This window comes from Salarias fasciatus, chromosome 15 (genome assembly GCF_902148845.1).
Source record: "Salarias fasciatus chromosome 15, fSalaFa1.1, whole genome shotgun sequence".
Classification (NCBI taxonomy): domain Eukaryota; kingdom Metazoa; phylum Chordata; class Actinopteri; order Blenniiformes; family Blenniidae; genus Salarias; species Salarias fasciatus.
Window position 1 is genome coordinate 651,007 of NC_043759.1, and position 10,093 is coordinate 661,099.

Consider the following 10,093-nt stretch of genomic DNA (forward strand, 5'->3'; position numbering starts at 1 on the left):
TCGGGAAGCCGTCCAGAGTCAGAGCAGAGCAGGCGGGCGGCTGGGAAGGCAGGTCGGAACAGCAGGCTGACTGGGTCTGAAGACGAGAACCAGAAACTCGGTTAACGAGGCGCCGACGGCTGCCGACAATCACAAACCTCCAACACTGACTGTGGGTGTGTTACGATCCAGCGCCGACTGACGCCTGGACCTCAGCAGAGACGGCTGAATCTCATTCAGGGATGACTTGACCCACACTGCAGGAACCAGCCCTGCCCGGCACCGCCCACCTGAGAACACAACAAGAAGAGAGAACAGCGCTCCTAACAGGACGCAGACGTGCAGGACGCAACAGGAAGGCAGACCAGCTGTCAGAGTTAATGACTGGCTGCTCCTTCTTCACACGTCAGTCTTCAAAGTGAAAGTATGTCAGTGAGAACAGAGGAACGCTGAACATGGCAGGCAGATGGCGAGCTCCAGGGTGAGTGACAGCTGGATTAATAATCTGGAATAACCTGAATGAAGCAGTGTTCAGTGAACTCTGCCCTGGTTCATCTCCTGTCGCCGTGTTGAACTGAGTTCACTTCAACTTCCTCTGTGTGTTTTCAGAGGCGAGTCTGAGGCCAGAGATCCAGGTGAGAAATCACTAACTCTGTTTATAACAGGGTGTGTGTGTGTGTGTGTGTGTGTGTGTGTGTGTGTGTGTGTGGGAAAGGAGGTGTGGGTGAGTGACAGACACATTTAGCCCCCCCCCCCCCGCCTTCCGGGCTCAGTATTTAAAACTAATGGGAAAACCCATTTATGCCTGTTAGCTGTGACCACAGTTTGAGACTCTGGACCTGCTTTTATTGTCATCACTTTACTGTGTGAATATTTATTGTTTTATTGTATTTTTACGGTTTTATTGCTCACATCTGATTTTTATGTTGATTTATGTGCAGTCGGTTGATTGTTCATAACTCTGTTCATAAAGTTCTTTATGTATAAAGTTGAATCAGTGTGTGTGTGTGTGTGTGTGTGTGTGTGTGTGTGTTACATGATAGGTTGGTGTTAAAATGTCAAAAAATCTATTGAAAGATTTTTTTTTTTTTTGCAAAACTTTAAACCATTAAATCAAATCGACCCCTTTAGGTTTTTGCAGAAACAAACTGATCTCATTGGCTGAGACGTGGCTGAGTGGCAACGATGTCTGGTGGAAACTGAAACCCTTGACAGTGTTTTCAGTGTCTGTTTCCATGACAACGCTGCTCACAGCCACAACAGAGAACTTTTAAAAACTGGCTCCCAAAGTGAAACTTTTCAAAACCACTCAGATTCTAAACAGGTGAAAACAGAACTTTCTCAAACCCTCGTGTCTTTGTTGATCCTGGAAATGCTGCAACTGGACCTGGACCTGGTCCAAGTAGGATCTCCAGGTCCTGGTCCCACTCCAGGTTCCTCTGGTCCTGGTCCCAGTCCAGTTTCTCCTGGTCCTGGTCCAAGTAGGTTCTCCTGAACTTCGTAGTTTTAGAGTTGAAGGTCACAGTCATAAATGGTGTTCTGTCCAAACTAAAGGCCCTGCTCTCCATCGTTAATGTTCAGAGTGTATTGTTCTCCGTGTTCTCCATTGTTACTTGTATTATTGTCGGTGGTGTCATGAGAAAAACAAACAGCACCAACTAGTGGAACAACACAAGAACTACATTGTTTTCAGTGTTTCTGTCATGTCCATATAAACAGACGTCACTTTCAAAATGTTTCCATGTAAATTAGTCCTGAAATGTTTTGTTTTCTTCATTTCCAGCTTCTTGGAGGAAGTTCTTCGTCATCCTGACAGGAAGAACAAACGGAGCTCATCAATCTGTTGTTAAAAACTTTAAATCTTTGGGTCAAACTGAGGCGAGGTCTCCTGAAGACGCTGACTACTGTCTGGTTTTCTGTCCCATCTCTTATCAAGTTCGATCAGCCGTCAGTGAGGCCATGGAGCATCTTCCTGGTGAGACATGTCTTCACTAATGTCCTGATGTGTTACTTCCTGAGACATTTTGTTTTTTTTTTTTGTCTCCTCTTGTTTTTGCATCATCCCAGACTGTCGACATTTCAAACCAATGGAATTAGATCAATAGAGTTTGATCAAGTGTCGGTTCAAGGAATGTTCCACAGTACTGTTACCTGAGCTGTTAGCACTGCGTGGATCAGTCTAATGACTGATTCAGATGAAGTTACTGCAGTTAGAGGAGGAAGATGCTCTATAATCTGGATGTTAGAGGAGGAAGATGCTCTATAATCTGGATGCTGATTCTTCCTGAAGAAACATAAATCACAAGAATAAGCTAAGCTAACGTCTATTGAATCATGCTAATGCTAATCTTTATGTTTCCAGCTGGTAAAGCAGCCGTTCTGGTGGTGATGCATCACACCTTCAATCCTGAACAAGTGATTCCTCCGAGCCGCAGAGTGGTGACAGACCGGAGAGTCCGACTGACTGTGGACTGTCTGTTCCACCAGAACAATCTGCTCAGCTGTGAACTCAACAGGAGCATGAAGGCTGACATCAAGACGCTCTTCAAAACCTCAAAGGTAACAGATTCATTTCCTCTTTCATCCTGGATCATTTCAGCTTCAGGAACATTTTTCTTTGACAGTGACTGAAGACTGATGCCAAACAAGATGTTTGATGATTGATTCAACTTTTAACTTTTGCCTGTCAGACACGAGGCAACTCAAATGCAAAGAAACACATCAAATGAAATTAAACTCATAGAGATTAAACAAAACGTGAGGAGGCTTGTTGGTGAGAAGGCTCTAGCTGTATGGACTGTACGGACTGGGACGGAGCTCCAGCTGTGGCCGTCCTGGAGTGTCGGTCAGAACACGACTTAAAATTCAGTATTTATACCCAGACGTCGGACTGAGTCGAAGCTTTCAGTGACATGGAGAGAATCAACGGATGTTGACTGTCAGCCAGTTTGTGACATCCAGAAAGTTATCAGGGTTCGGAGGGTTACTTTAAAATTGTAATCCGGTACAGTTACAAGTTACTTGTCAAAAATTGTAATCAGTAACTTTAATTACTTCAATTAAAAAGTAACGTACCAGGTTACTTTTAGTTACTTTTAGATTACTTCACCAGCAAACAAAAAATAAAGACAAACACAATGTGTCGTCCTCACAGTGTGTTGACAACAACTCTACGCAGTGAACACTAAAACCTCTGAGTGTTCTGAACTCTGCTGAACTCTGTTCAGCCCCAATTAATACCAACAACATGACCTTTGACCTCTAACCTGCTGAGAATCTGAGTTTCTTTCTTTCTGACTCAGGATCAGAACCATCAGTCCAGACTGTGTTCCTCTAGTAGCTCTACAGTCCAGCAGCAGCAGGAGTCGTACTGACAGTGTTAACACACACTTCTACTGTATCCTCAGTCTGCTGCTGTACTGCTGCAGGGAGGAGCAGGTTTGTCTTCAGGTCGAACATGAACAGTGTTTTTTCAAGAGTTCAGAGTTGATTCATTCCTCAGTGACAGAAGGAAACATGCAGTCTCCAGTAAATCCTCCATCCAGGCTGAAGAGATTATTTCCTCCATCAGATTCTTCTGAGTTCAGCCTGGAGAGGCTGGTTAGCAGGTTACTGGCAGGTTAGCAGGTTACTGACAGGTTAGCAGGTTACTGACAGGTTAGCAGGTTACTGACAGGTTAGCAGGTTCCTGACTGGTTAGCAGGCTAATAACACTTTAGCTTCACACTGAGTTCAGGTGTGTTTCATACCTGTAGATGTGTCTTCAGGTGTGATGAGTTCCTGGATGTTGAGAGCGTTTTCACAGCTGGAGGCAGAGTTTACAGTACAGAGAAGTTCTGGCCTCTTCTGACTGAAATACTAAATGTCGACGTTTCCAGTCAGAGAATGAGTTTCTCTCCCTGGAGCAGCCATGACTCCAGCAGCAGGGGGTAAAATTCATGGCAACGCTGGTTGTTTCATTCACGGTTAAAGGTATAGAGGAATGATTTTCTCAAAAGTCGAAGCCAAACGTCTGTTACTGGCTTTTTGAAAAACGTGCATGCTCCAGACCGTCCTTCCTGCTCTGCTGCTCCTCCCGAGGAAACGCCTATCAATGTCGGAAGCGTGCGAGCGCGAGCTCATCTTCGCCGGGCGTGCACGGCTCTGTTTACAGTTTGTGCGATCGGCCTCGCTCAGAAAGCTGATTTTCCGAAACAGTTTCATGATGTCAGACTCGCCATCGGTAACTACTGGCTGAAACCGAAGCTCACGGCGACATAAACACTCTGAATGCACATGCGCAGATCACGGGAACGAGCGCGCTTGACGGCGTTACGCAAGCATTTCTCCAGCGTGGCTGACATGTTGGAGGACCAATAGTTGAGATTCGCATCCCGGAATTCATTGGCTAAGAACATCGACCACTGTACCTTTAAACATGTCAGCAGAGCGGGAGGCTGCTCCAAGACAGCGGTCGATGCGGCGTCTATCATTTATATATCTACGGTGTCTACTGTTTATAGATCTATGGTGTGGCGGTTTGTGCTGTAAAGTGCTGTAAAGTGTCACAATGTCTGTATACGGCGCCGATGTCTGTTGTAATTCTGTTATATTCCGTCTGATTTTCAAAAGTAATCCTGCTCAGTAATCCGTGTTTTTATCAGATGTACCTGGAATGAGATTACATAACCTCGTTACATGTAATCCGTTACTCCCCAACCCTGAAAGTTAAAATGACGGGACAGGAAGACGGCACACAGCGCCACCGCCACACTGTTGGTGTTGTTCTCATCGTAGCAGAGACAAAGCAGGAGGTTGTGGGCTTCATCAGTCTGTTCTCAACAGACAACAGTTTGCAGACATCATTACTGTTTCTGTTGGGAACCGCTGAGGAAAATGATCAGATGGGATTTTTCACTTCCTGCTTGTAGAGACGATCATATCAGACACCGACATCAACAACTGCTAAAGGTGCAATAAGTAATATTACATCCCAAAATATGGATTGCTGCGCTGCTTGTTTGACAACTTCAGGAACTCACATCTGATCTGACTCTGGAACCAGGAAGTAGTGAGAGTGTAACGCTTCTGTCTGGGAGGAACCACGGCGTTCCAGTGTTCCTCCACACTGAGGTGTTTAATAACATCACTACTTCACTTCGCTCATTCTCATTTGATGCTTCTCTGTTATTCTTTTCACTATTTGATTATTTTTGATTCTTCTAAATTCTTCACTCTGCTGTTTCCATGAAGTACTTGGAGAAACAAGTGGAAACTCTTCTGGAAGAAAATGCTGCGCAAGACAAGATAATCGAGGAAATCAAGACCAAAGTGGAAACTCTGCAGGAAGAAAATGCTACGAAAGACGAGAGAATCAAGGAACTTGAGACTGAAGTGGCAACGCTGAAGCAGCAAGTTCTTATCAACTCCCGGGTCAATCCTCCAGTCAGTGAAGAGGAAAATGGTCCCGTGGACCAGCGGAGTGACACTTCCTTACCGTCTGGACACAGCACCGAGAAGGAGGTAAGAAATGCTCTGTCCAGGAGGAACAACACAGCTCCAGACATGGCAGAACGTAAAACTCTCCAGGTTGTTTCAGGGAGTTACACTCATCCAACTACCCCATCATCACCATTTCTACTGCTGACACATTTTTATTCTCTTTTCTTCTTCTTTTTTTTTATTATTTTGGTGAATTTTAAAGTCTTTACTCTGTTGTTTCCATGAAGCCACGCCCACTTCCTGGTTGTCAGTCCCAGCTGATCTGTAGAGTTTCTGGAAGTTTTGTTCATATTGTAGAAACGTGACGTCCTGACAGCTCTGGATGTTCATCTGAACACTGAGACACATGATTACACTCTGTTACACTCTCTGCTGTCCACTCTGACCCCTGCTGGTCTGGAGGACTAACAACACCGGGACAACAGACGGAGACGTCAGTCTCTTAAAGGGGCGGAGTCCATTTTTCACAACATTACACATGATGAATGGTTCACTCTGGGATTCACTGACATTGTTTTTATTCTTTCTGTGATTCCAAACACATCTCAACAGGCTGATCCAAAGGAGAAGAAGAAGAAGAAGAAGGGCAGAAAAGCTATCTTCACAAATTGTCTAAAAGCAATACAAACAAAGATATTCGTGAACGACAGGAGAGAAGGTCACCGGAGAGCTGCTCTCACCATGGAGGTGAGGAACCTTCTGTCCAGGAGGAACTTCAGGGTTCCAGTGTTCCTCCACACTGAGGTCTGTTAATAGCTGCTGATGTTGACAGATGTTCTCTGGTCTGGTCGCATCCAGGAGCTTTTAGAAAGTTCCTGCAACTTCAGACCTGATATCCAATAATCGATACTGATATTGATATTGATGCATCTCTACTTCTTAAAGTATTTGACTTTCATTCTATTAGATTTTTTTCTTTCAAATTCACTCTTAAAATTGTCGTCTAGTTTCCTGTTTTTCACTTTCACATTTTCTTCACCACTCTGTTTTCACTGTATTATTTTATATCATTTCACTTTCTTCTTTTGTTCCCTCACATATTTTGTTCCTGTTTCTCTTCTGTATTCTATCATCTTCTAGTTGTATATATTGATTTCCACTTCACATGTTTGTCTCCATTCTGTTCCTCTCTGTTATCTTTTATTTCATTAGAATCTCCTTCCTTGTTTTTTTTTTCGAGCATGAATTTTTCTAGTTAAATTTATCTGTTGTGTTTTGTCTGTATACTTTATTTGTGTTTATTTTTACCATTTATGTTTTATTCTAATATTTTTATTCATTTTTCTGTTGTCAGTGACAGACGGTTCAGTTGTTAAATTTTATATTTTACGTTTGTCTGCAACACCAGTGCTTCACTTTGGTTTGCATTTACTTTTTTTTTGGTGTTGTTTTGTTTGCACTCCACGATTCCAGACATCTCCACAGGCAGGTCCAAGTGGGTCAGAGGTCATTCCACAGCGGAAGGAGCTGGATAAAGACACAGAGAGCCTGAAAAGCCAAAATGCTGAAGTACAAGCTGGACATGCTCAAGAAAAAGATTTGGAAAAACAAAATGCCGAATTCCTGAAAGAATTGTCAGAGCAGACACAGAGAGGTGCTCTTCCTGTCAAATCCCCAACCAGTGATATTTCAGTTCCTACAAGCAGTAAAGGAGAACCTGGATCCATGGACCAGTAGAACGATACTGACAACATGGCGGTAAGAAATCTTCCGCTCTCCAGTCAAACAGGGAGGAAGCCAAAGGACTCCAAGATATTCCAGAAGCAGCTCAGGTAGAACATGCAGACCCCACACAGGTTGGACCTGGCTTTGGTTTGATGAAGTCCTCAGTGTTGAGCTGTGGAACGTTCTTCCTCTCAGAGCTGCTTCAGTCCAGCCTGTAGCTCAGGATGGAGCTGTTATCGTCTCTGAGCTCGTTTCTCAGAATCTCTGTTGGATTCAGGTCTGAGCTCTGACTGCTTCCCTCCACTAGAACCACTCCCTCCAGTCTTTACACGCTTTACATCCATCTTCAGCTTCTCCATAAAGTCCATCAGCAGAACCAGCTGTTTGAACCAGGACTCATTGAGGGCTCCACCTAGTGGACAAACATGAAAATTACATGGTTCTCAGAGTTTCTGCTGTTTCTGTTCTTAAACTGACATCATTTTTAAAACACTGATGTTAAAATGTTGAAAGTTCCTTTGATCAAATCCAGCTGGTTTGGAATCATATCAGTTAAATATGTAAAGAACTCATCGTCTGCTTTTTCTTTGTCTCCACTGAAACAGATGATCGTCCTGTGAGACCAAAGCTGGAAGAATCCCAACATGTGGATCATGTGGATGTGAAGGGATCAAATGAATATGGAATCCTCTTCAACCTGAAGGGTGGAGCTGCTGGAGGGACTGAGTGATGGAGCTGAGGCTGACGTTCATGTCTGGGTCTGGAATCTGGTCTGAAGCCCAGTTCATACTGGATCAGAATGACCTCAGGACCTTTGGTGGTTTGTAATAATCTCATCTGTGTTTTTAGTCCCGTCTGAATGCACCATGTCTGTAATCAGGTAATAATCCCACCTCAAATGAAATCCAGATTTGACCAAACTGACGTCCTCTGATGATACTGATGTGGTCCAGTGGGAAACATTCATGGAAATTTAAATATGTAAATAAATAAAAGCTCAAGCATGGATTCAAAACAATGATTTCAATATGTATTTACAGTCTCTTTACAATAAAAGTACATGAGAATGGTTGAAAATGCTTAAATGTATTTTATTACCTCCGCCAGGAGGTTATGTAATCACGTCGGTTTGTTGGTTTGTTGGTTGGTCTGTTAGCAAGATGCCGGCAAAAGTAATGGACGGATTGCAATGAAACTTTGTGGAAAGGTGGGTCTTGGGCTAACTTAGAATCCATTAAATTTTGGTGATGATCCGGATCACTGTCTGGATCCAGGAATTTTTTCAAGGATTCTTTATCATTGAGAGATGGGGAGTGTTTCACATGGTTGGGCAGGCCCGCCGACAGGGGGAGACAAACACCTGGTTCACACAAGACACACCGCGTACAGAGTTTCAGATCGGCACCCCTGTTAACCGATCTGACGGTTCATACAGGAGACGTGGGGGACAGCGCCGTGTCCGTAGCGGCTCGCGCTGTGGACCGTGGGCGCTCCGCTCCTCTCTATTTTCTCTGCGAGCCTTGCGCACCGTGGACCGCCAGTTGTAAAGCTGGACAGAGCAGATCACACTACCAGAGCTGTCAAGTAGCTAAGTACAAATACTTCGTTACCTTACTTAAAGCTAGGGTAGACGATGTCCAAAAGCATTTCTTGTCATACTGAGTGAAATGCTCCTTGTCCCTGGGAGAAGTCAATTCATTATGTGGACGGAAAAAGGTTCAGAAAAAGTCTGACCACTGTAGCGGCCACAGGAGTGTAAAAACTCCGACCAATCGAAAGGCGCGGACCGCTCTTCAGGAACCAATCAAATCCCTTCGCTGTTCTACCAGCCCCCTGCGCGTACATTTCAATGGCGTGCACTGGCCCTGGTTCAGAGCGCACACGCGCGTTGCCAAGGAGCTCTCGGCGCTCGCGGCTCGCGTGAAAAATAGAAGGAAGGGAGCGGCGCGCTGCTCCTGTGGGCGTTGTGTGCAGGCAGTCAGAAAGGTTAATGACATCGGAGGCGATCACAAACTCCGTGCGCGTGGCGCCTCCGTGCGCTCGCGGCACTTCCGCGTCCAGTGCGCTCGCTGCCAACGGGAGCTCCTCCAATGGGGTGGGAGCTGGGCGGAGCCTTGGGGAGATGCTACATTCGTGCTACATGCTACTTTTCCAAGATCGTCGACCCTAGCTTTAAGTAGATATTTTGGTTATTTATACTTTACTGGAGTAATTATTTTTTGGATGACTTTTTACTTCTACTCCTTACTGTATTCATGTAATTATTTGTACTTTCTACTCCTTATGTTTTAAAAATTGCCTCGTTACTTCATTTCAACTTGTTTTTATTCCGGCTTACCAGATAAATTCCGCCCTCTGAATAGAATTAATTTAATTGTGGTTGGATGAGTCCTTTACTTGACTGATGTCAGTCTTTATGTTAGAAGTGCCTGTTTACATCTTCTCCATAAACATCTCCAGATGCATTTACCTAATGTGTAGACGCAATTCGCAGATTCCACAGACACACTATGTACCGTTAGAAAGCTTAAATTCTCATAAATCCACTGGTATAAACCACTTTCAGATGTGATTACCACAGCGGGTAATATAAACACATTTGTCCAACAAACAGCAAATAAAGTAAACAGCGCAACTCACCTTTGGAGGCTCATAACTGATCACAGATGATCCATAATCCAGATAATCCAGCAAAAACTGCCACAGTCCAAACGTATGCATCCAGGCAACGCTAGAAAGTATAGCCTTTTGTCCAAAACATGTCTTGAAATAATAATAATCTTCCAGAATGAAGGCCTCAGTATGCTCCCCCGTCGCCGCTACGTCGTTCCTACGATGTAGACGTCGTAGCCCTACGACGGGCTACGCCGGGGCTTGACATGCGCCTCCCGAAAAAAGTGACTTCGAGTCGTGGCGACGCGTGGTGACATGAACGTCGAGGGCTGTGATTGGTCCGCTTTCGCGTTGT

At 44.5% G+C, this 10,093-nt stretch overlaps 1 protein-coding gene across 1 annotated transcript; it reads left to right on the forward strand.

Moving 5' to 3' along the window:
• The first annotated feature begins 418 nt into the window (after positions 1-418).
• Positions 419-8,140, forward strand: LOC115402439 (myosin heavy chain, embryonic smooth muscle isoform-like). Its single transcript, XM_030110996.1, has 8 exons — positions 419-460; positions 589-614; positions 1,763-1,954; positions 2,342-2,538; positions 5,212-5,481; positions 6,013-6,204; positions 6,874-7,158; positions 7,731-8,140. The coding sequence occupies exons 1-7, from the start codon at positions 435-437 to the stop codon at positions 7,135-7,137; spliced, it is 1,167 nt and encodes a 388-aa protein (XP_029966856.1). The 5' UTR covers positions 419-434; the 3' UTR covers positions 7,138-7,158; positions 7,731-8,140.
• Positions 8,141-10,093: the final 1,953 nt, after the last annotated feature.